At 47.0% G+C, this 25718-nt stretch overlaps 1 protein-coding gene across 3 annotated transcripts in view; it reads right to left on the reverse strand.

Moving 5' to 3' along the window:
* The window catches only part of ZC3H18 (zinc finger CCCH-type containing 18), a 65754-nt gene that overhangs the window by 15378 nt on the left and 24658 nt on the right, over positions 1-25718 (reverse strand). For all 3 annotated transcript variants that reach the window (XM_038538070.1, XM_038538069.1, XM_038538071.1), the window contains 5 exons: positions 21332-21480; positions 20910-21002; positions 19917-20074; positions 13465-13582; positions 11959-12227 (listed from right to left, as the gene is read on the reverse strand). In XM_038538070.1, coding sequence (XP_038393998.1) covers positions 11959-12227; positions 13465-13582; positions 19917-20074; positions 20910-21002; positions 21332-21480 — 787 coding nt within the window. The remainder of the gene's footprint in view (positions 1-11958; positions 12228-13464; positions 13583-19916; positions 20075-20909; positions 21003-21331; positions 21481-25718) is intronic.

A 25718-nucleotide genomic window follows, 5' to 3' on the forward strand; every position in this document is an offset into this window, starting at 1 on the left:
ATTTTATTTATTTATTCATGACAGACACAGAGAGAGAGAGAGAATGAGAGAGAGAGAGAGAGGCAGAGACATAGGCAGAGGGAGAAGCAGGCTCCATGCAGGACTCGATCCCAGGTCTCCAGGATCACACCCCGACTGAAGGCAGTGGCTAAACCGCTGGGCCATGGGGCTGCCCCATTTTTTTTTTTTTTTAATTTAATTTCTTCCGTGACTCACCAGGACAAATGATCTGGCTTGTTATATGGAAATGATGTAGTTTCCTCTTAAAATGTATTTAAGCTTGGGAACTGGATACAGAAAACCATGTGGGTGGCACAAGAACCAAGTAGTTCAGGAGCACGCTGAGTGAGGGGACCCTTCTGCAAACCACCAGACTCAAATACGGCTGAGCTGGCGCACAGATTTGGTGACCCTAACCAGGGAGAAACAGTTTCAGACTTGGACACAAAACTGGAACCCTCAGGACACCTGGGTGGCTCAGCGGTTGAGTGTCTGCCTTCCGCTCAGGGTGTGATCCCGGTCTAGGATTCAGTCCCACATGGGGCTCCCTGCAGGGAGCCTGCTTCTCCCTCTGCCTGTGTCTCTGCCTCTCTCTGTGGGTCTCTCATGAATAAATAAATAAAATCTCAAAAAAAATAACAAAAACAAAACCCAAAACACTAGAACCTTCAATTTTAATGGCAGATGTTTCTGGGAAAAATGACTGAATGGACATAAACAACTCATGGGAAACCCTGCTGGGAAACGTGCCGAGGACACTGGGGAGCGCTGGTGGAGGCAGAATGAGTGCCTCCAGACTCCCAAGGTGGGGGAAACATGGGGCCTGGGATGACAGGAGCTGCACATCCACGCTCTTTCCTTTTTCACTGTTTTCTTTGTTCTTCACAAAGTTTTCCAAACTTTCCTACACCATCACATTTCATATTCATTACAGAAGAACCCCAAATGTCATTTAAAAATCTTTTTCCAAAAAAAAATTTTTTTTTTCCACTTTTGCAGAGATCTTCTGCTATGCTGACCAGGATACACTCTCAGGAATTTTTTTTTAATATTATTTATTTATTTATTCATAGAGATGCAGAGAGAGAGAGAGAGGCAGAGAGAGAAGCAGGCTCCACGCAGAGAGCCCGACGTGGGACTCGATCCAGGGTCTCCAGATCACGCCCTGGGCTGCAGGCGGCGCTAAACCGCTGCGCCACCGGGGCTGCCCCACTCTCAGGAATTTTATTAAAGCCTGGTGTTAGCCACACATTGTCATCCCTCATGGGACCTCGACACAGAAGGAGCTCCCTCACTCAGAGAGCAGCTCGTAAGTGGTGTACTGCCCCTGCTGCCCACCCTCGGCTGCTTCTCAGCGGCAGGGATGGGAGAAGCTGTTTTGTGCCAGGCGGTAAGGGAGCATGGCCAGCACAGCTGTGCTCTGAAACCCTGGGAGGTCACACCCCTGCCCCAGAGCCTATAACCTGGGGGCCGTAGGGCTGGTGTTAGGCTAGAGCCCAACCCACTCTCCTCAATGGCTCCACCTGTGCTTTCAGAGGAACACAGGGCCCTGGAGGCTGAAGCCCCTTTTGGAGAATGTGGACACTCCAGAGGAGAGCCCCAGGCCGACAAACCAACAAACGATGCACCCAAACAGTGCTGCTAGCTGTGGCCCCCGTGGGCGGGTCAGCCATATGAAGACACACGGGAGGATGAGCCAGAACCAGATAGTCGGCCAGGGACGGCCTGGTCAGGAGCTGGCAGGAGGGCCCTGGAATTTGCATAAACTCTTCTGACCAGAGAGGGGAAACAGGCCTCCTGTCCCTCTACCCAAGGAAGTGGCCTTCCCTAGCACAGCTACAGCACAGTCTTATCTTCCAGGCACTGACCCTTTGCTCAAGGCCTCGGGAGAAACTCCAGGGAGCAAAGGTCAGCACGCAGGCTGCTGAACACAAGCGTCAGAACAAAACACAACAAAGTGGCTCCAAGTCAACTAAGGACACACCTTGCATCTTAGACCAGCAGACAGAGGCCGGTAATGTAGGGCGGCCACCCTGAGGTGTCTGGAAACTCCGTGCAGAGTAGCTGCCAAGTTTGGGGTCAAAGATAAAACAAGATAAAAAACCATAAAGTGTTCTAAAATCAAAAGGGCATCTAATGAAGGTCCAGGAAAAGGGAATTAGGAATGACCGAACTTGTTCACACTCACGTCACACTCACGTTACAGCAACTTCCATGGGAGATCTTTGCCACTACTTTGTTCTGGGAGCCTCTGGGGGCCTTCCATGGAAGCCTGCATGGTGATCACCTCCCCTGACACTGGGTGGAAACCACGCATGAGGTCCACATGGCTGGGGACTACCATGCCCCTGCCCTGGACTTCTAGGTGGGCCCTTCCTTCCCAGCCCCCCAAAGCACCTGCTGGCTGCATCCCTTCTGCCCAGCACCACGCCCGAGGGGTGCACCTGCCAGGGAAGATACTCTGAGCCTGGCAAACATCCTTCCTTCCGGAATGCCCACCTTGCTTGGAAGTCCTGCATATTCCCTGTCTCAGGCTATTGTTAGTTTTTATGATCCACTCCAGCTAGCTACAACCCCTTCTGCAGCCTCCACCAGGCTGTCTGCCCCCTTAGGGACTGACACGCAGATAAGATATGAAGAACTTACATCTCCTGTTCTCGTTTCTCAGCTTGGCACCCCACAGGTCCTATAACACAGGCCAAAGCATGCCAAATCCATGAGACACACAGCAGCACTTGAAACTCTGACAATCCCAGGGGCCAAATTCCGGTCCTCACGGGATGACCCCGAGGACTTATACCTCCAGACACCAAGGGCTGGCTGCTGCTCCCAGGGGAGGGAGGATGGACAGGCTTTCCCTTGGGAGGGGGCACTCAGCGAGAGACACATCACTTCCATACTCCAATTTTGAAAACATCTTTGAACTTAATTGGAAACAACCTGAGAAATGTGACTGCCAGCAGAGGGGATGCACAAGTTCCCACCCACTTGCACTTTAATTTCCAGGTAAAGAGAAAGAAAAACAATCTATACTGTTTCCAGTGGTGGGCAAGTGGCATCCACTTACATTTCTTGATGGCTGCAAGGCCCCTGACATTGTCCGAGGCTCCGTAAAGCTCTTGCCCTTGCCGCCCCCACAAGAAACAAGGCTGCATCTGGGGGCGGACTGATGCTCCAGGAGGCTCAGCAGCAAGTTCTTCTACCTCACAACCTCATCTGTGTCCACCTGTCTCCCACTCTTGTCGACACCAGATGTCCATGCTTAGATCTGAATACACAAGAGAATGCTATTAGCTGCCTGTCTTCATGTGTTGGGCAACTTCTGGATCACTCAGTAGCTTAAAAAGTCAAGAAGCTAAAGCAGGATACGCTTTTCCTCAAAAATGCCCAGGCAACAGTGACTTTCTCAATGGTAAGCAGTGCAGCTGTGCCTGGGACAGATGAGAGGTCTGAACAGCGGACTAAGGTTTATTACATCTGCTCTAACACTAGATCAGTTACTGTTTTAAAGCCTAAGTGCCAGGGAACCAACTCTGAATACTCTCTGAATGTACAGCTCATCAGGAAGCACAAAACGTCACGAAGTTGGGAGCAGAGTGGGAGGTTGGGGCCATCTGCCATCACATGGCCTCAGGACAATGCCCACCTGCTTCTGTGGGGCCAAACACGTCCTATGAGGCTCCTGACAGCCGTCCAGGTGTGGTCATTGAACATAATTGGGGGGGCAGCAAAGCTGTGTGATGCCACCACACTGGTCTAGTGTGTGATTAACCACAACTTGTTCAAATTCATGGACCAAGCCAAAGGCACCACATACGATATGGGAGGTGGTGGAAAACGACTGCTCCAAGACAAGGATAGGACACTGGTTAGTTTGGCGCCAGCAATGGGCAGGGCCAGAGGGGGAGCAGGTGCGCTCAGAGAATGGGAAGGGAGAGTCACCAAAAGCACAGGAAAACATAATGTGCAGTTTTTGCAAAGAAGACTGCAGACTAGAATGAGTGTCACCATTCTCTTTAGGGTGGCAGAAGGCCACGTGGCCTTGGAAGTGATGGTGAGCCTGAGCTCATGCAGCTACAAAGCAACCTCCCTTGCCTTGGCTATTCTCAGCTTTTTAAATTTTTTATTTATTTATTTATTTATTTATTTATTTATTTATTTATTTATTTATTTATTTATTTATTTATTTATTTATTTTTTAAAATTTATTTATGATAGTCACACAGAGAGAGAGAGAGAGAGAGAGGCAGAGACACAGGCAGAGGGAGAAGCAGGCTCCATGCACCGGGAGCCCGACGTGGGATTCGATCCCGGATCTCCAGGATCGCGCCCTGGGCCAAAGGCAGGCGCTAAACCACTGCGCCACCCAGGGATCCCTATTCTCAGCTTCTGAGGGCGAGTCCAGAGCAGGGGGCCTTTATCAGGGGCTCACGGACTCCTCTGAAGGCGGCTATGGATGCCTGCCCACCCCGAGCCCACCTGGAGGCCTCTGGTGTGCCTCACTCTGGATGGTGATTGGCTGCACACAGGCCTCTGGCACCCTGAGACAACAAGGAGACCGTAAGCTTCAGAGAGTGTGAAGCAGCGGGTGGAAAAGTGCTCCCTCGTGATGATGGAGAAAGCTCCTGGGAAATAAGGAGCCTGCCATTTCAGCATCAACAGGCACCAACGTCACACGGACATCTGAATGTTGAGCGAACAGCTTTCAAGACAATAGGCAGTCTGGACAATCCCTGCACGAAGATCCCAATTACAATTTTTATCTAGAATGAAATTAATTTCCGTATGCCAAAGAACATCCTAATTACCCATCTGAGCTCCACCCAGTGAAGCACACCCACTGGCTTGGCTACAAAGATCAGAACGAGGTTTCACAAAAGGGATTTCCCTCTATTTACATAGACAGATGCAGTCTACAGAATTGGTTACCAGGTTCTGCTCACATCTAAAAATAGTCCAGATACAGGAGTGGGCAAAGGATCTCCAAAGGCCTAGTTACAGAAGGTAAACCTAAAAGGAGAGACACATCTCTTCACACAGCGACACTGTATCCAGCCTATGAGCTCTAGAGGAAAGCTGGTAAGAACTCCCAGAGGGAGATTTTCCTCAGAAGGCAGCTCACCAAATATACATGTTAGAACGGACCAGCTCAGGCAAGGGGGAGAGCCACAGGAAAGAAGGCTGACAGGCACAGAGTAAGAAACAGGGAGCCCAGCCCTCAGCTGGCACATGGCATCAGTCCCCACCTGCGCCTCACCCTGCTGTGCCATGTGTCTGTCCCACCCTCTTCTGGGTAATGGGTGGTCTGGGTTTAAAGAACTCTTGCTGGTTGCAGACAAAACACACTGAGTTTATCACCACCCACTCCTATTTATGCCCCCGAATCTGCAGGAGCACATCTGACCCCACCACAGAGTCCCTTATGCACTAGCTAAGACAAAAGCTTCCCACTCAACTCTATGAATGCAGTCATATCTATTTTAGGCAAGAAAGGTTCTTTCTATCCATCTGCTGATGTAAAATTCCCAACCTGTCATAGGCTAAATAAGTAAACTCTTGCAGGGAAATTCAACCACCTCCTGAAGTGGTCACACCAGCTTTGGCTGGTAAAAGAAAAAGGAAATAGGACTGTTGGAAATTCTGCTCTGGTGAAACCCTAGCCCTTCACACTGGCAGCAAGGCTGGCAGGGTTCCAGCCAGGATGATCAAAGATGGGGTTCAAGACTCCCTGGCAACAATGAGACAGGCTGAATCCAAACCAAGTGACAGGGTGAGCTCACCTCTGTCAACAGCAGAGGTGCTGTTGGGGGAGGCCCATGGGAGCATGAGTGAGGGTCTGGGGAAGAAGAGAAAGGGGGGGACATAAGCTTACCAGAAGGAAGCAAACCAGGCAGACACCAGTGGAGAGCAGGCTTGCCCGGTTAGGTGAGAAAGCTGCACCTCATTTTAGGAAGAGTCCCCTTAGTCAAGCCTCCTGAACCCGCCCTGCTGGCTCAGCTGTGTTCTCACTGACCCCATCCCTCACCTGAAGGTCCATGGTTGTGCAAATGTAGGGCGTGGAGGCTGTTCTTCACAGGGATCTGGTGCTTGGTGACCATGTCAATAAATGTCCCTGCCTTTAGAGCAGTCTTTTTGGATTCACATGGACGTTTCTCTGGAGGGGTCAGGCAGCACTGGGAACAGAAGTGAGTGCCAGTTGGGCGTCTATCCCATGAGTTAGCAACAAGCACAGACCACCTGTGCAGCTGGCCTCCTTCCAACAGGCTTTCTGTAAAAGCACACTTATGTGTATAAAAATGTCCCTGAGCTGGAAATACAGACACTTGACTTGGAGCTAGTTGGCTTCCTGGCAACAAGCAGGACATATGAATAGGAGTAGGGGAAGGCGGTCTGCAGCCAGAGTAAATATGAGTAAGTATGCTCATAACATCAAACCACCAGAGTGGACTGGCTGATGTGGTTCGGGAATCCACAGAGTTACAGGGCACAGTAACATACTAGATATCGTCTGCCCATCTTTCTTGTGTCTCTCCCTCTAAAACCAGGGATTTGGATATGATGAAAACAGCTGTTTTATGAATCTGGGAAACAGACTAAGTTCTGTTTGCAGAACTCAGCCTGCAATTTGATCAATCCTACATTTACTATGACAGGGTAAAAACAGGTAGCAGGCCGCTACCAAATCCAAAACTCATTTACAGCACCATTAAGTATATGAGGGCTCCAGCACTGTGCCAGGCCCTGAGGAGCCCTGACGCTGTGGTGCCCTGCAGGGGACTGCACCTTAGAAGGCATCAGGTGATAACACATGAGTGAACAGTAATGTGACGTGAGGGAGTGATAAGAGCTATGAGGAACTATGAAGCAGGGTGAGTGGGAAGGCCTCTCTGAGCAGCAAGACCTGAACAAAGTCCTGCGGACACTGAGGACCAGTAGGGGCAGTGGATGCCAGGGAACAGGCTGGATGAAAAGCAAAGTGGGTGATGTGAGCAGACATCTGGGCCTCCTGCTCCAACAGTTCTCCCAGAACGGAGTCCACACTGGAAACAGCGTGCATCTCTGGGAAAAGTGTTTCTATCAACAGGGGGCTTCATGGATTAACACAACAGGAAGGTCAAAATCAAGCCCTGCCATTCAAATAAAGTTATAAATTTTAAGATAGTAAAGCGTGACTGCTGTAACACAGATTCATCAAAACAGTCTTTTAAAGAATGAACCGTTTCAGTACATCTAGAACATTTCATTTATTCTGAATATTCTTTATTTTTTTTTTAATATTCTTTAAAAACATTACTTTGCCCAATGTTAGGAAAGTATGAAAAAATACAGCAAATTTAGTGTGGACAATTTACTGCAATCTGGAGGATGAGAACAGTCAAAACTGGTGCTCACACAGACTAAGTATCCTGCTGTCTACTGTCAGAAACACAGCTGCAGATGAGAGAGGAGCTGGTCTGATCATACAGGAAGCCTGGCTACATTCACCAAAGAACTGTAACTAGTACATGGATTCAGTACAGAGGATACAAAGTCCACAACAACAAAAAAATCTGTTGCATTGTTATACCTTAACAACCTGAAAACAACAAAGGAAACAATCCCATTAACAACTCCATCAAAAATAATAAAATACTGGGTGTTTGGGTGGCTCAGTGGGTGAAGTGTCTGCCTTCAGCTCAGGGCATGATCCCGCATCTGACTCAGTGGTGAGCCTGCTTGTCCCTCTCCCTCTGCCCCTCCCCCATCCCTAACCATGCTCTTAGTTTCTTGCTCTCTTGCTCTCAAATAAATAAAAATCTTAAAACAAAACCAAACCAAATACTTACAACTAAATTTAGCCAAGAGGGTGAAAGACTCGTATGCTGAAAATTATATGAAATTAATGAAAGAAACTGAAGACCACAGAGATAAATGGAAATACAACCTATGTTCACAGATTGAAAGAAATGATACTATAAAAATGTCCATAGTACCCAAAGCTATCTACAGATTCAGTGAAATCTCTATCAAAATTCCAATTTTCCATTGGAAAAAAAAATCATAAAATATATGTGGAACCACAAAAGATCCCAAACAGCTAAAGTAATCTTGAGCAAGAACAAAGCTGGAGGCACCATCCTTCCTGATTTCAAAGTATATCACAAAGTTTTATTAATCAACACTGTATAGTAATGGCATAAAAGCAAACATAGATCAGGGCACCTGGCTGGCTCAGTCAATAGAGCACAGGATTCTTGATCTCGGGGTCATGAGTTCAAGCCCCATGTTAGGTGTAGAGATTACTTAAAAACAAAAACCAACAGACACAGATCAATGGAACAGGGCTGAGAGCCCCGAAATAAATACACATATATGTGGTTATTTACAACAAAGGGGGCAAAAGATACAATGAGGAGAAGACAGTCTCTTCAATAAATGGTATTGGGAACACTGGATAGCCACATGTGAAAGAATGAAACTAGACCCCCATGTCACACTGTGCACAAAAATAACTCCAAGTGGATTAAAGACTCAAAATGATTGGAGACCCAAAACCATGAAATTCCTAGAAGAAAACACAGGAACAAAGCTCTGTGACACGGGTCTCAGTAAGGACAGTCTGATCAGAACACAGCACAGGACACAAAATCAAATAAATAAGTGGAATCATTGAACTCTATCTCTGAAACTAACAATACACTATTATGTTAATCAAATTTAAATAAATTAAGAAATATGTTTGGAAATTGACAAAATAAATAAATAAGTAGGACGACATCCAACTAAAAAGCTTCTGCACAGGGAAGGAAGGAAGGAAGGAAGGAAGGAAGGAAGGAAGGAAGGAAGGAAGGAAGAAAGAAAGAGAGAGATAACCTACAAGAATAAGGGACAACTGGGTGGCTCAGCAGTTAGGCGCCTGCCTTCGGCCCAGGGCGTTATCCTGGAGACCTGGGATCGAGTCCCACATCGGGCTCCCTGCATGAAGCCTGCTTCTCTCTCTCTCTGTCTCTCTCATGAATAAATAAAATCTTAAAAAAAAAAAAAAAGAATAAAAGAATAAGTAAAGTATTTGCAAACCATCTACCTGATAAGTGGCTAACATACGAAATATGTAAGAAACTCACACAACTCAGTCAAAAACAACCTGACTTAAAAACACAGTTTCTTGGGATCCCTGGGTGGCGCAGGGGTTTGGCGCCTGCCTTGGCCCAGGGCGCGATCCTGGAGACCCGGGATCGAGTCCCACGTCGGGCCCCCGGTGCGTGGAGACTGCTTCTCCCTCTGCCTGTGTCTCTGCCCCTCTCTCTCTCTCTCTTTCCGTGACTATCATAAATAAATAAATAAATAATTAAAAAAAAAAAAAAAACACAGTTTCTTAACCTGATGTTTTCCAAAAGAGGACATCCAGATGGCCAACAGGTATGTGAAAAGATGCTCACCATGATTAATTATCAGGGGAATGTAGATCAAGCCCACTATGAGGTATCACGTCCCACTTCTTCAAATGCTTGTCATCAAAAGCACAACTGTCAACAAGTGTCAGTGAGGGTGGGGAAAAGGAACCCTCATGCACCATTGGTGGGAATGCAAACTGGTATAGTCACTGTGGAGAACAGCATGGAGGGTCCTCCAAACATTAAAAATAGAACTACTGCATGACCCAGAAACCACTTCCAGGTAAATATGCAAGGAAAATAAAAACAAAAAGAGAGGTCTATACTCACATTCACCTCAGCATTCCTATCAACAGGAACACCATGAAAACCACCTGTGTCCATGGATGGATGAATGGATAAAGAAAATGTGGGAGAGTCAAATGATGGAGTATTTATTATTCAGCCATAATAGGAAGTAAGACATCCTGCCATCTGTGAGGACCTGGATGGACCCTGAGAAATTACATTAACTGAAGTAAGTCAGGCAAAAAATGACTCTCTATTCTTATTGTCCGATCTCACTTACATGCAGAATCTAAGAGCACTATACTCAAACACAGAGAGTAGAACAGTGGTTGCCATGTGTTGGGGCTGCTGGCAATGGGGAGATGCTGGTCAAACAGCACACGTTTCCAGCGACAAGATGAGTAAGTTATGGGGATCTAGTGTATGCCTGGGGGCTGCAGTGTGAGTAACTCTGTCCTATGTACTTGAATGCTGCTGAGAGAATAGATGGTACATAGAGAAGGTGGTTATGTGAGGTGATGCTCACATAGAGATACATAGAGAAGGTAGTTATGTGGGGTGATGCTGGTGTTTACTTATTATGGAGATTATTCTGCAACATGGACCCATATCCAATCATCACACTGTATACTTTAGGTTTGTACAATGTTACACATTGACTGCATCTGGTAAAGATGGAAAAAATACAAAATAAGAGGCTTTCCCTCCAAAGAAAGAAAGAAAGAAAGAAAGAAAAAAATGGACATCATCAAAAAGCAAAACCAATAATGCAAAGTACAGGGTGAGCAAGTCAGGTATCTGACAAAAGGTTTGTACCTAGAATACATTAAGAACTTTTACAACTCAGTTATAAAGTGAATGAATAATAAAAGAAAGGCAAAGAATCTGAATAGATGTTTCTCTAATGAACATATACCAAGAAACACATGAAAAGAGGCTCAGGAAAATGAAACTAAAGCTACAATAATCTACCATTTCTTTTTTTTTTTTTTAAGATTTTATTTATTTATTCATGAGAGACATGAGAGAGAGAGAGAGGCAGAGACACAGGCAGAGGGAGAAACAGGCTCCATGCAGGGAGCCCGACGTGGGACTCGATCCCGGGTCTCCAGGATCAGGCCCTGGGCTGAAGGTGGCCACCTGGCTGAGCTGAGCCACCCTGGCTGCCCAACCTACCATTTCATACCCACTAGGACAGCTGTAATAAAAAAAGACGGACAATAATAAATAATCTGGAGGAAACTGGAACTCTCATATTTCTGGTGGAAATGATGCAGCTGCCTAGGAAGATTCTAGAAATTTATCAAAAGGTTAAAGAGAGTTATTGCATGACCCAGCAATTCCATTTTTAATTTTTAATTTTTTTTAAAGATTTTATTTATTTATCTATTTATTTATTTATTCATTCATTCATTCATTCATTCATTCGAGACAGAGCCAGAGAGAGGCACAGAGACACAGGCAGAGGGAGAAGCAGGCTCTATGCACGGAGCCCGATGTGGGATTCGATCCCGGAACTCCAGGATCACGCCCTGGGCTGAAGGCAGGCGATAAACCGCTGAGTCACCCAAGCATCCCTATTTATTTACTTTAAAATAGATTATTTCCTTTTAAAAATTTTATTTATTTATCTTAGAGAAGAAAGGAAAAGAGTGAGGAAGTGGTGGGAAGGGAAGAGGGAGAGAGAGACTCTCAAGCAGACTCCATGCTGAGTGTGCAGCCTTATGCGGGGCTTGATCAATGACCCTGAGATCATGACCTGAGCTGAAATGAGTCAGACGCTCAACTGACTGAGCCATCCAGGCATACCCTGTATGTATTTTAGACCAAAAGGGATGTCTGAAACCCTAGAACCTGCCCGGCCTCTTGGGTCGCTGTTGTACTGCCTGTCTTTAGTATCTACCCCAGTGGTCACACAGGCAACCCTCATGGCACAGTACAAAACCCGAACCAGCATCCAGAGACAGAGCTAACTGGAGGCCTGTCCTCTACCAGGAGACTCAAGATCTTGTATTCTAGCTGCCAGAGCGCCACACGGTGGTGCCCCTCTGCCAAAGCACAGGGAGTGGGAATTCAGACCTTTAATGACTTAGGATGATGACACAGCATTCCCACCATAATGTATGTTTACAGGATAGGTGGCACCTACTAAGGAAACCACATTGTTTCCCAGCAGTGATGGTAGGATTGTGGGTATGGGGCTGTAGGAAGCAGACAGGACCCGTGTTAGGCTAGTGAGCCCCTCCTCTCTGGGCCTGGGGGCACCATCCCAGAGCCCAGCGGGCGGATGGCCTACCTTGGTGGCTGCGGGGAACGGGGCTTCGGCTTCTCTTTTTCCTTCTCCCGCTCCTTCTCCCGGTCGCGGTCTCTATGCTGCCGGTCCTTGTCATCCCGTTTGGCTCGCTCTCTCTCCCACTCCTCTTTCCTCCGCTGTCGCTCTTTGTCTCGCTCACGCTCTCGCTCTCGCTCCCGCTCCCGCTGCCTGCGTTCCCGTTCTCGGTCCCGCTCACGCTCACGCTCACGTTCCCGCTGCCGGTTCTCTCGCTCCCGCTCACGCTCCCGCTCCTGAAACCAAACGTACATGATGGGTGGTGCCTGGTGCCAAGGCCACAGGCAAGGACCTCAAGTGCTCACTCTGTTTCTAAGCTTCTCCTTAAAACAGTGTCCATCAGTGCGCCAGACACCAGCTCAGGAACCAACCTAACAGTTCAGTGCCACCTGCCTCCCACCTCAGCCCTTCCTGCGTGGAGTGGAGATGACCCAACAAGGCCTCCCGAGGGCTTGGACAAAAAGCACTCTACTGGGTGGAGTCTGGTAGAGACGGGGCACCCTGAAGTGGTTGCTCTTACTTTCCTACACATGACTCGTGGACACCTTTCTGAACTAACGCTCTGCACTCATTCATTCATCTGTTCTTATATTCAAGGTTAAAGCAGGATAAAGCCCCAATCACAGCATGAAGACAGGTCTCAGGCTTTAGGTGGCCTGCAGGAAAATGAAGCATGCCCCTGCCCTTCCATCTTGGACATGGTTGGGGAGAAAGGTGGCAAAAAGGGGCTCCAACAAGGACTCAGATCTGACCTTCCAGGCTGCCCTGGTGGGCATGCAGAACCCATATCCCTGTGGCCAGGCCCCACTGGGGAACCTGTTCTATTGAGGAAATGGGCCAGGATGGTCAAACAGGATCCCACCATCTATGGGCTCCCAGGGTAGTCACCTCCCTCTGATCCCTAAAACTCAAAACTCCATCACATAATAGGACAAAAACTATCCCACTGTGCCCCATTTGACCTCTTCTTAGCAGCAGCTTTTCCTCATCATCCTGAAAACACTAGGGATTCAAAGGCTGAAACACATCTATTCATCGGGAAATACCAATACAGAATAGTTCTCCAGGAGAACAACAAACATACAGCTGGGGAAAGGCCCAGGTTATGAAAACGGATGAGTATAGCACAATTATAAATGGTATGACTGAAAGAGTAATAGATACATTCAGTTTGTTCTGGAGAGTGGAACACACATGCCTATGCAAACTTATATTACTATTAATAACCCCACTGGTAAACCTAATTAAAAAAAAAAAAAAAACATAGGAGGAACACAGATAAAAGAAGTCTCTGCTCACATCACCACCAATTTAATCTGTGGATCCGAACTGTTTCTCTATAGTCAATTTGGGCTTGAAATTGATACACTGTACCAACACTATTAAGACCATATAAAGTCCCATAAGTTAAAAAGGGGTTAATTTTAAGGAATCGCCCAGTGAGTTGAATGTACACACCCACATCCCACTTACCCGGTAATTATGGTACGGCTCTGTCTCTGTATACTGCACCCGGAAGTTCTCGTACTGCCCACCACGCCAGAAACGCTCGATTTCGTAGTCATAATATGGGTCTGCGTAAGGCTCTAGTCTGAAAACAGAGTGAGGAAAAAGTAAATTTTATCAGTTAGGAATATTAATGCAAAAACAGAACATAAAATGTTAGCAAACAGAATTTGAGACCATGTTAAGAAAGTATACACCATGACCAGTGGGATTTATTCCAAGAGCGCAAGGAGTCCGTATGAAGAGATTCCTGACTATATCACACATGAGACCTAAAACGAAAAATCAGAGAACTGCACCCATAGATGGTGGCAGCATCTGGGACAAGAGGACCAGCTCTTTGTGAAAGTACTGAAGGGGCTAGAGGTGGCACTTCTGTAATGCAACTACACACACGTACATGCTTTGGAACTAAACCAACCTCCTATCTAATGGTAACAGAGGGGCACTTGTGTAAGGCTGGGCCAAGGGGAGAAGGCCACAACCTTCATTACCACCCACCAGTGGGACAGGGGCCTGGTGGCCACGACCAGGAGGCAGGAGACCCGGCAAGGAGGAAAGGGTCTATGCCTGGAAACAGACACAGTAAAGCCAATCCAAGCAGCCGGAAGAACCCAGTGAGGTAGACGGAAACCAAATAATCACCACTTGGGAGAGAGAGCAGAGAAATCCACATTTACAACAGCAAACAAGAAAAAAAATTACTGAGGAACAAAGTACATTTAACTGGAAATGAGCAGAACCTATTTGAGAAAAGCTTTATGATGCTCTTGAGAAGATATAAAGAAATGGAAAAACATTCCATGCTCATGGATTAGAAAAACACACACTGTTAAAATGTCTTTACTATGCCAAGCAATCTATACATTCAGTGCAATCCCTATCAAAATACCACCAGCATTTTTCACAGAGCTGGGACAAATAATTCAAAAATTGTATGGACGCAGAAAAGACCCCAAATAGCCAAAGGAATGTTGAAAAAGAAAACCAAAGCTAGGGGGACCTGGGTGGCTCAGTGGTTGAGTGTTTGCCTTTGGCTCAGGTCATGATCCTGGGGTCCTGGGACCGAGTCCCACATCGGGCTCCCTGCAAGGAGCCTGCTTCTGCCTCTGCCTATGTCTTTGCCTCTCTCTGTCTCTCATTAATAAATAAATAAAATCTTAAAAAAAAAAAAAAAAGGAAAGCCAAACCTGGAAGCATCACAATTTTTTATTTCAAGCTGTATTACAAAGCTGTATCATCAAGACAGCACAGTACTGGCACAAAGACAGACACATAGTCAATGGAAGAGAATAGAGACCCCAGAAACCGACCTTCAACTTTGTGGTCAATTCATCTTTGATAAAGCGGGAAAGAACATCCAGTGGAAAAAAGATCGTCTCTTCAACAAATGGTGCTGGGAAAATTGGACAGCCACATGCAGAAGAATGAAAACTGGACCACTTCCTTACACTATACACAAAAATAAACTCAAAATGGATGAAAGACCTAAATGTGAGACAGGAGTCCATCAAAATCCTAGAGGAGAACACAGGCAGCAACTTCTTGGTAAACACGTCTCCAAAGGCAAGGGAAACAGGCAAAAATGGGACTGCATCAAGATAAAAAGCTTCTGCACAACCAATAATTGACAAAACCAAAAGACAATCTACAGAATGGGAAATATTTGCAAATGTCTTATCAGATAGAGGACTAGTTTCCAAAATCTTTAAAGAACTTACAAACTCAATACTCAATAAACAAAAAAATCCAATCAAGAAATGGGCAGAAGACATGAACAGACATTTCTCCAAAGAAGACATACACACAGCCAACAAGCATATGAAAAAATGCTCTACATCACAAAACCACAATGCGATACCACCTCACACCAGTCAGAATGGCTAAAATTAACAAGTCAGAAAACTGGTGTTTTTGAGAGGTTGGTGAAGATGCAGAGAAATGGGAATCCTCTTATACTGCTGGTGAGAATGCAAGATGGTGTAGCCACTCTGGAAAACAGTATGGAGGTTCCTCAGAAAGTTAAAAAATAAGAGCTACTTTACGGCCCAGTAATTGTACTGCTAGGAATTTACCCCAAAGATATAGATGTAGTGATCCTAAGGGGCACCTGCACCCCAATGTTTATAGCAGCAATCTCCACAATAGTCAAACTGTGTAAAGAGCCCAGATGTCCAGTGATAGATGAATGGATGAAGAAGATGTGGCATATATACACAATGGACTACTACTCAGCCATCAGAATGAAATCTTGCCATTTGCAAATACATGGATGGAACTAAAGGATATTATGCTGAGTGAAATAGGTCAGTCAGAGAAAGACCAATACCATAAGATGTCACTCAAATGTGGAATTTAACAAAACAGATGAACATAGGGGAAGGGGAAAAAGAAGAAAAGGAGAGAGGGAAACAAGCCATAAGAGACTCTTAATAAAGAACAAACTGGGGGTTGATGGAGGGAGGTGGGTGGGGGATGGGCACGAAGGAGGGCACCTGTTAGGGTGAGCACTGGGTGTTGTATGGAAGTGATGAATCACGGAATTCTACTCCTGAAGCCAATACCGTACTGTATGTTACCTAAGTAAAATTAAAACAACAACAACAACAAAACACTGGAAAGACGCAAGAACACGTGTGAATAAATGAGACGATGTTCCCTGTGTTTGGCCAGGAGGACTACACATGGCAAGAAGTCAGTTATCTCTCCATTAATTTATAAATGTTGGGCAATCCCAGTACAAACACCAGTGCACCTCTGTATGTAGCTGGACGAGCTGGTACCCAGGCGTGAGACCAGCCAAGAAAGACATGCCCTGAGACAACAGGACACTGTAGGAGGTCTTTCTTGGGAAGAAACAAATGGCTCACAGGAATGTGACAGAAGTCCAGAGACAGACCCCAGATTGTAGGATAAAGGAGGGCCAAGGTAGGCTTGTAATCCACAGGGAAGGGACCATTGCTAACCACTGGGAAGAAGGTAAGGAGACCCAACTTACCCATGGACCCAGAGGACCTACCCGGGGGGTGCTTTGGACCCCAATGGAGAAAAGAGAAAATATAGACCCAGCAACCCCTGGGCATTTTTCCAGAGAGGTCTTGGCTCCAGACCAACTCTTCCCTTTGAGTAAGCTGGTGAGGGAAACCAAGACACTTAACAACCTGCAGACATGCTGCTCTGGGTAGTCACAGAGGTCTCTGCCAGGATGAGTGTCTGGGTCAACTGATGGCCTCCAGCGGACTGCTTTCTCGGAGGCTTCTCCCCCAGCTCGTCCAGGACCCTGACAGACTTACCCAAGTCTGGCTGGCTCTGCTGAATGACACAGACACAGCTCTTTCTTTCTTTTTTTTTTTTTTTTTTTTTTTTTAGATTTATTTATTCATTCATTGAGAGAGAGTGAAGAGAGAGGCAGAGACACAGGTGGAGGGAGAAGCAGGCTCCATGCAGGGAGCCCGATGTGGGACTCGATCCCGGGTCTCCAGGATCACACCCCAGGCTGCAGGCGGCACTAAACTGCTGCACCACCGGGGCTGCCTGACACAGCTCTCTTTCATTCCAAGCTGCCAGACATCTTCCTAAGCCCCTAAGCCCCACACTACTCAGATAGTATTGAAGAAAGCAGTCAAGAACTGCAGAGGCCTACAGCAGTGCAGCCTTCTGCCAGAACGTAAGAGAGAATGAGGCCCCCAAGGTCCTGGGGAGCACCTTTCCAAGTGGGGTGAGGCTGTGTGTTCTCTCAAAGGAAGGTTGTATAGGTACAATCGTGTTTGGGGAACTGGGTAAGCAATGTATATGCGGCCACTCTCCCGTGGGACTGCTCAGACCGGGAGGGTACAGTGGGCAGGGCCCAGGTTCACGGAAGCACAGACAGCACAGCCGTGTGATGAGAACAGCAGTATGGGGAGGCACCCACATGCTCGAATGATGGATATGGGTAAGGGCTCCACCCTAGGCCCCAGGTTACTGAGAAGCAGCGTTGCTTACAGAGCTCCTGCCAAGGACCTCATTCCTCACCAACAATACCCAGGGGTCCTCTTGTCTGCCAGCTCCCACATTCCTGGGGGCTCAGTGCAGCATCCCTGATTCACATCCCACCCCAGCAGCCAGCACAGAAATGTCTCCTTCCTCCCTCCCTTCTTTCTTAGGCTCCACATCCACCATGGGACTTGAACACACGACCCCCAAAATCAAGAGTCCCGTGCTCCCCCAACTGAGCCTTGGATGCTCATATGTCATATGTCCCCCATATGACCTTGGATGCTCCAAGGTGACATTTCTTAATGTCTTATGTGCCTGAGGTCCCATGAGTTGGTTGACATCTGAATAAAGTACCTCAGGTAGTGGAAAGGAATTTTTAAAGTTATGATTGGGGTATAGAAAAGCACTATTTTTACCAAATGATCCTGCTGGACAAATTGTTTAATTCCAGATAACAGCATAAAGAAAACAGCCATTTTCCTGTCTCTTCAGCAACCTTGGAGCACTTCCTCATGAGCTCCTGAGCTCCTCTCCCTGGAGGTTCTATAACAAAGCACCCAGCTCTGCATTATCAGAGCCAGATCAGACCACCACATGACAGCGCTTCAGAGTTTTCTACCCTTACCCTCAGCGTCAGGCCAGGGAACCCAGGCCCCCACAGAATGGGTGTGCACGGTTCTCAGACCTCAGTGGGTGGGCAACAGAATCACCCAGAAGGCTTATTAGCATCCAGCCGGGCTCCACCTGACCTCGACACTCTTATGGGGGTGTTTCTGACAAGCACACCCCCTCGGCCCCCCAGCCACACCTGGAGCTCAACCCTCAGGCCCATTCCCACCTGCCCTCACCTGGCACACACAGGGACCTCGGTCACAGACCTACTGTGCAGCCAGCTGAGGAGCACCGGGCACAAAACTTGTTACAGGGTCCCTGTAGGGTCCCAGGAAAAGAGAACAAGGCTGGTCATTGAGTTTTAAGTCGATGGCCCTTAACCGTTGTTAAATTATAATTCTGCCTGGCACCTCAGCCGCCTCGTACCCTCTGTGCTAGATGTATCCCATTCTGCCAGCTGCTCCCTGTGAGGAGGGGATGGATAAGGGCTCTCTGGTTCCTGGCCCTTCCCCATGCTGACTGCTGGACTTCTGCACCCAGCTGGCCTGGAGGATAGCCGCGGATCTCCGTGGCAGCCAGGGCCGGGAAACGGAGTGTCAAGGGGAAATGCTGAGGTTCTAAACCCCTTCTTTCCATGCTCAGAATGACCATACTCACTCTCTGCTCTGTGCTAGTCACAGTGCCCCATGCACATGCGCGGACTCTCCGGACTCTCACCCCCCTACCTCCAGCAAGGCAAGATCACCACCTGGATTTTTACATAAGCAAAATGTGAGGCCTCAGGGTGTGAAGGGAGCATATGACCTGGCAGCCAAAGTCCTGACTCCCATGCTCCTGTCTGGGGTCTAACACACCTCCACATCCAGAATTAGAAAACAACGAAGTGGAAACTACATCTTTAAATCTTTACCCTTCAGCCTCTGAGATGTCTCCTGCCATGATAGGTGTGGACCTTCCTGTTTGCATAAAGGATGGAGGTGTGACAGAAGGGACCTGAGACAGCCTGACATGCAAGCACCAGATGAGTCCTTCTCCGCACCATCCTCAGCCAGACCCCGGCAGGTTTCCTGGCAGTAAACGTGAATGCGCGAAATGTCGCTAAAAGCCTGAGATGCTGCTGAAGCCGGCTCTGACGACACACCGAATGCCATGCCATCCCTGTGACCTGGGCCCACGCTGCTGCTGTTGCCCAGGAGAAACTCGCCCGATTCTGCCCCTCAGAGAGGAGCACCACAAAGCCGGCCTTCCCCCCATGGGATAAGCACAGGCAGATGAGAACTTTACTTAACATTACACAATTTCTAAATTTGGACTTAGGTATTTCAACCATATGTACCTCTGTCACGAGTCTCTAAAAGACCAGTAATGAAACATCTAGGAGAAGGATCAACAAACACAGCTTTTATAATGGGAAGGGTCACACCTGCCCAGTTCCTGGACTCTGGTGGCAATGTCACAGTTTCCCTGGCTCCTGGGTGCCTGGAGGAGGGTGGGCAGAGGCCGACACACGGGGCTCCATGTGAGCTCCACGGGGCTCAGTTTCTCTGAGGCAGAGAAACTCTCAGAACTCAGAGAAACCCATAGGAAGGTGAGCCCTCCCCAGGCAGCAGCCCCGACAGAGCTGAGACACCTCCTTCACAGAGCAAAAAACCAAGGAAAGTTCAAAGGGATCTTGGGGGTGCCATTCTCAGCCCAGGACAGGGACACACGTGGCACCCAATGCCTGAGGGAACCTGTGTGCTGATGCTCTCCAGAGCCTAGGGCTCACATGGCTGGGGACAACTTCATACTCTCTCAAAAGGGAAGGAAGAGGCCGAACTGTTCCTTACACTGTGTCCCGGACATCTCTGGTGATCCGGTAATTCCAATCTCGGAAAACTTCATTTTCTTTATCAAACTCCCGTTCATCTTCGCCAATGGTCACCGTAAACCTTTTTTCTTCAAAATCAGGCTCCTGTTCTTTTCGAATGGTTGCTTTTTTTAAAACCTACCATCGTAAGGAGGAAGAAGTCAGTGCCAGTTACTGTTAGGAAAAGCAAAGGGAAGCCCATCCTGATCTGACCCACAGAGCCCAGGCCAGAGTGGCAGAAGCAGCCCACTTGAGCCCGTGGTAGGGGAGATGCGCCTATGCTCTAGGCCTGGAGCACTCCATTTCTACACCTGGCAGTCAGGACAGGCCGGCTCAGCAGTGCCTCGGAGCTTGCTTCCATTCCAGAAAGGGGTGACAGAGCTGGCCATCTCCTAGAAATAGTCCTAACACTGAGATGGGGAGTGGCAGAGAGTCACTGTGAGGTGGCCCAACACAGAGAGAATGGTGAATCTGCTCATGGCAGAAAAGCCACATGCAGTGGTTCCGGTCTCAGAAGAAAGGAGAGGTGGTGGGCTGTGTGCTGAGTGAGGGAGGAAAACCTCATTGGAGAGAAGTAGGGGCTCAGAAAGCAGGCCCAACAGCTGGGGCCATGGTATGACCAGAGCGAGTGGGGAGGGAGAGGGCGGCTCCTCCACTGGCAGGGGTCTCCCTGCGCTACATCTATGAGGAGTGGCTCTGGGCAGCCAGGGGCTGCAGCAGAGCAGCAGCAGCTAGGGTGAATCTGCTGCCACCCAGGCCACAGGAAGGCAGTGGGCCTGTTTCGTGAGCTGGTGCATCGTGGAGACATCGACAGACATCAGTTTCCACTCTTAACTCTTCAGAGAAATCACAGAAATATACCCCTCACTTCAGAGACTTCACTGGGTTTTCAATCGTTGTCTCTGAATCAAAGAAATGCTACTTTTGCTCAAGGACTGCTGCTAGCATTTTCTTCTCGGGCCATCTGGTTTACCTCCTTTGCGTGCCGGAGTCCTCGTTCCCAGGCACTCTCTGTCGGGGGCTCTGGAGGGGGTGGAGGCAAAATTTCATCAACTACTGGCCCACCCTATTAAAAAACGAGAAGGGAAAAGTTGAGAAAGCCAGCAAAACTTTAAAATCTATAAAGAAACAGGAACAAAAACCCCAGCTAGAGTATCTTTCGGCTGTACACCACCTGCTCTCCAAACCTTGATTTGGTCCCTAACCCACAACCCTGCCCAAATCTAGGATTACCTCCACATGGAGATTTGGAAGCATCTGGAAGGTAACTCAGTGACTGTGTGATGTCACAGAAGTGCCTTTTACACGGGGTGTATTAATGTGCTGTAAGCTGAAGCTTCAGAGAGCTTAGATGTCCCATTTGCTAGCAACTAAAGAAAACAGATGTTCACGCACCCATGGGTTGGCAGGCATCAGTGGGTGAGGTCCAAGAGGCGGGGCACCATTAGGCGGGAAAGGTTCGGCTTTGGTGATTAAGGAATAGTTGCCCTTGTCGTTGACTCCAGGGTGTATAAACCTACAGTTCATTCCCCATGTGCAGTTCCCTATGGAGACAAAAGCCAGGTCAGAAAAAGTAGAAGAGAACCAGAGTGCAGGAGGTCAGCTTCCTGTCCGCTTTGCCTGCAGCGGCAGCTTGGGGGCAGTGCCAGGCCTGGGAGGGGTCCCGCGTGTGCCCCCCAGCTCCTAACACAGCCCTCACCATCTCATAAGTGGTGTGAACCTGAGGACAGGCTCCAGCAGTGGCAGCAGAGTCAGAGCTCAGAGCAGGGCTATCCAGGCTCGCTCCTCAAGGCTGAGCCAGCACAGCAACCACCGCCCCCCACACCCGGGATCCCCACCTCCACACATGCACCAGGTCCTCCTGGCAGGCAGGCCTGGAAGGTCTCAGGCCAGAGCCTGGACTGAGGAACTTCCTGTGAGCGGGATTTCCTAAGGGCTCCTGAAAGGGGCAGGGGTCATGTGGTCAAGGAAACATGGCACCCCGTGTCCCTAAGTCACTCTGGGAAGAGTTCATCTGGCCCTACAAATAGAGACGTCCCAGAGCTTCCCAGTCACAGGTGGCCCCCTGCTCTGCGAGGCACTCTCTTGCTCAGGTGACCCTGCAACCCCACAAGGGCTCAGAGGTATGTGTGTGTAAGATCCTTATCTAGATTCAAAACACTGCATCTGGAACAGCAATGGCTGAGAGAATTCTGTGTCTGTCTCAAGATGTCTCTACCAGCCCTGCAAATTTGCATTTCTCCCACCAAAAGTCTCACAAACCATTTCAGGGTATTTCTGTGCTTAAAAAATGTGTGAAAGAGACAAGACACAGATGACTATAATACATTGGGTGTTCATACTTTATAAAAAAGCAATAAAAAAAAGTCCTCTTTTTGGGGGCACCTGGGTGGCTCTGTCGGTGAAGCATCTGCCTCAGGCTCAGGTCATGATCTCAGGGTCCTGGGATCGAGCCCCGAGTCAGGTCCTGGCAAGTGAGGAGCCTGCTTCTCCCTCTCCCTCCACCATTACTCTCTGCTCATACTCTCTGTCAAATAAATAAATAAAATTAAAAAAAAAAAGGTCACCTTTTAGAATTACTCTGTAATAGAACACCAAGATTATTCAAGGAAACCACTTGACTTTTTCAGAGCAGAAGGTGAGAAGTCCAAGTTTTAATTTAATCATTAAATTACTTTTTAAAAATTTAATTTTAGGGGGGCTCTGCTGGTTCAGTTTGTAGAGTATGTGACTCTTGATCTCATGGGTCATGAATTCAAGCCTCATGTTAGGCACAGAGATTATTTTTTAAAAATTTAAAAATAAGTAAAAATAAAAATTTAATTTTTTGAACAGGTAATATCTACATCAGCTCAAAAATAAATATAGCATACAATATCTAACTAGTTTTAAAAACATTTTCAACAGGCTAACATGTAGTTAAATTTTAAACCATCTTTTAAAATACATATTCCCAGGTTGCCTGGGTGGCTCAGTGGTTGAGCGTCTGCCTTTGGCTTGGGTCACAATCCTGGGGTCCTGGGATCAAGTCTCACATCGGGGCCTCTCTGCAGGGAGCCTGCTTCTCCCTCTATGTTTCTGCTTCTCTCTCTGTGTCTCATGAATAAATAAAATCTTCAAAATATATATATTCCCTTCTAAATGTAATATTTCACTTGATCATTTCTATCAACAACACATATTTTTCCTTGTATAACATAAAAAAAAAGAATCATTTGGTATTTAGGAAAAAGCTAAATTTACCTTTTAGGCGCCATGAATAGTTAAATTTGTATTAAAACCAACCTAATAACATACTGATCTGAATTAAATGCAAAATAAAGTATGCTTAAAATCAATTCTCTGGAAAAGTAAAAATGACAATGAACTTTTAACATTAAGAGAGACTACACAAGTCAGAGGTTGGGAAATATACTAATAGGGGGTTCAAATCCCAGAGTCTTACAGAACTTTAAAGAATTAGCTCCTGTATGCAGTCCTGCACCTGAATAAAGGATTCCAAGCACTGTCGAGCCCTTCACTGTCTGTCACAGAACTCCACAGGTATCCTCACTGCTGTGGAGGTAAAAGATTTAACTTGTAGAGGTTTACTGCAGAAAATCTGCAAATACAAGAAAGCGTGAATAACATAAGCCCCAGGTTTCCATAACTTTTTAAATTATCTACCTGGGTGGTAGATAAATGGGTATTTGTTAATCTTTGTTCATTTTTGTATGTGAAATATTTTTTCGAGATTTATTTTAGAAAGAGAGTGAGCATGTACAGGCAGAAGAGCAGAGAGGGAAGAGGATGAAGAAAGAAACCCAAGTGGACTCCACACTGAGCAAGGAGCCTGGCATGGGACTCAATCTCACAACCCTGAGATCATGACGTGAGATGAAACCATGAGTCAGATGCCACCCAGGCACCCTTATATGTAAAGTATTTTCTTTTTTTTTTTTAAGATTTTATTTATTAGAGACACGGGGGGGGGGGGGTGCGGGGCAGAGACACAGGCAGAGGGAGAAGCAGGCTTCATGCAGGGAGCCCGATGTGGGACAATCCCGGGTCTCCAGGATCAGGCCCTGGGCTGAAGGCGGCGCTAAGCTGCTGAGCCACCGGGGCTGCCCATGTAAAGTATTTTCAAAACGAAACCAAAAACTTCATCCATGAGCCCACTGACAAAAAAAGATCTTTTATTACTCCCACAGGCAGGGGGAGAAAAGAGGAACAGAATAAATCAGTCAGGAATGTGAGAGGTGAGAGCAGCAGACTGTTCCCCTCCCAGACTGGCAGGTGATGGGAGCCTGACCTTCCGCTCTGGGTGTGGAAAGATCCTTGCTGGACATGTCTTGATTCCTGGCCACCAAACACAAGGAAACAGTTGCTCCAGGCAGAAGGAGGGGAGGTCTAGAAGTACCTACCACCGGGACAGATGCCTGGCAAGAAGGGAGCAGCAGGAGCTACACATTCCCAGTAGCCAGCCTGCCTGCCTATCTATGTATTTTGAAAGATTTTATTTATTTATTTACTTATTCATGAGAGACACAAAATGAGAGAGAGAGAGAGAGAGAGAGAGAGAGAAGAGAGAGAGGCCGAGGGAGAAGCAGGCTCCCTGCAAGGAGCCCGATGCGGGACTTGATCCTGGACCCTGGGATCATGCCCTGAGCTGAAGGCAGATGCTCAACCAATGAGCCACCCAGGCGCCCCAGCCTCTTTATTTTTAAGTAATCTCTACACCTGATGTGGGACTTGGACTCACAACCCTGAGATCAAGATTTGACCACACCACACACTGAGACAATCATCTACTAGCCTTTTGAAAAATGAATTTTTATCCATGTAGAAAAAAGCCTGGAAGAAAACACCCTGAATTGTTGGGATGGTAGAAAGAGTTTTATCTTTTACTATCCTCTCTGTCACTAAATTACTTTCATAATTTAAAAAACCACTTTGTTTAGGAAAATGGAAGTAAAAATCTTGTTTTAAAACTGTATGGTCTATTTCTAAATGAAACTTCACAAATGCAAAATTTATGTGGACTATGCCTCTGTCCAGATGAATAAACAGGCTTATAATGATGTGAGGATTCTGTGTAGGGGCCTGGATGTTAGCCAGCAGGGAACAAGGAGAAATGAAAGTGTGGTCACAGCGGCACAACAGGGGACAAGTTTCTTCACGTTGGTATACACACAGCTTTGAAGGCAATGATAATGTTCTATTTCTTAACTGAATGATGGGCACAATAATTATTCTTTTTTTGTCATTATTTTTGCTTGTGCAAACACTGTTATTTTATATATATGAGATATTTATATGTGTGAAATAAAACTAACATATAAAGAAATATCCAAATACTCTAAGTATGCAGTGATGTCTCCATGCTTCCAGTGTCCTTTACCAGAGACAGTTATCAATTTACTGGGGATGGATGGATGGATGGATCAGTGTATCTACCTCCACATTTTCCCTGCTTGTATTACACCACATTGTGTTGACTCCTGCTTTTATTTTCACTCAATAACAGATCTATAAAAAAGGAACCTCCTTGCTAAAACACCAACACACCCGCAATCAGTGAGACAGACACGACATATATAGAAAACCTACACAGGTCCTTCAGCTGAAATCAGAGAAACTAAATGGGGAGAAGACAAGACACCAAAGCCACATCCTTTATGGCAGTAATCCGCTGGTCACAATCACACACCTGACTGATCCAAGGACCCAATCTATTTCTTTTGCAGCACGAAACATCAGAAGAAGAAAGCAGCATGTCTGTGGGCATGCTCATGAGCACATA

This window comes from Canis lupus, chromosome 5 (assembly GCF_011100685.1).
Source record: "Canis lupus familiaris isolate Mischka breed German Shepherd chromosome 5, alternate assembly UU_Cfam_GSD_1.0, whole genome shotgun sequence".
Classification (NCBI taxonomy): domain Eukaryota; kingdom Metazoa; phylum Chordata; class Mammalia; order Carnivora; family Canidae; genus Canis; species Canis lupus.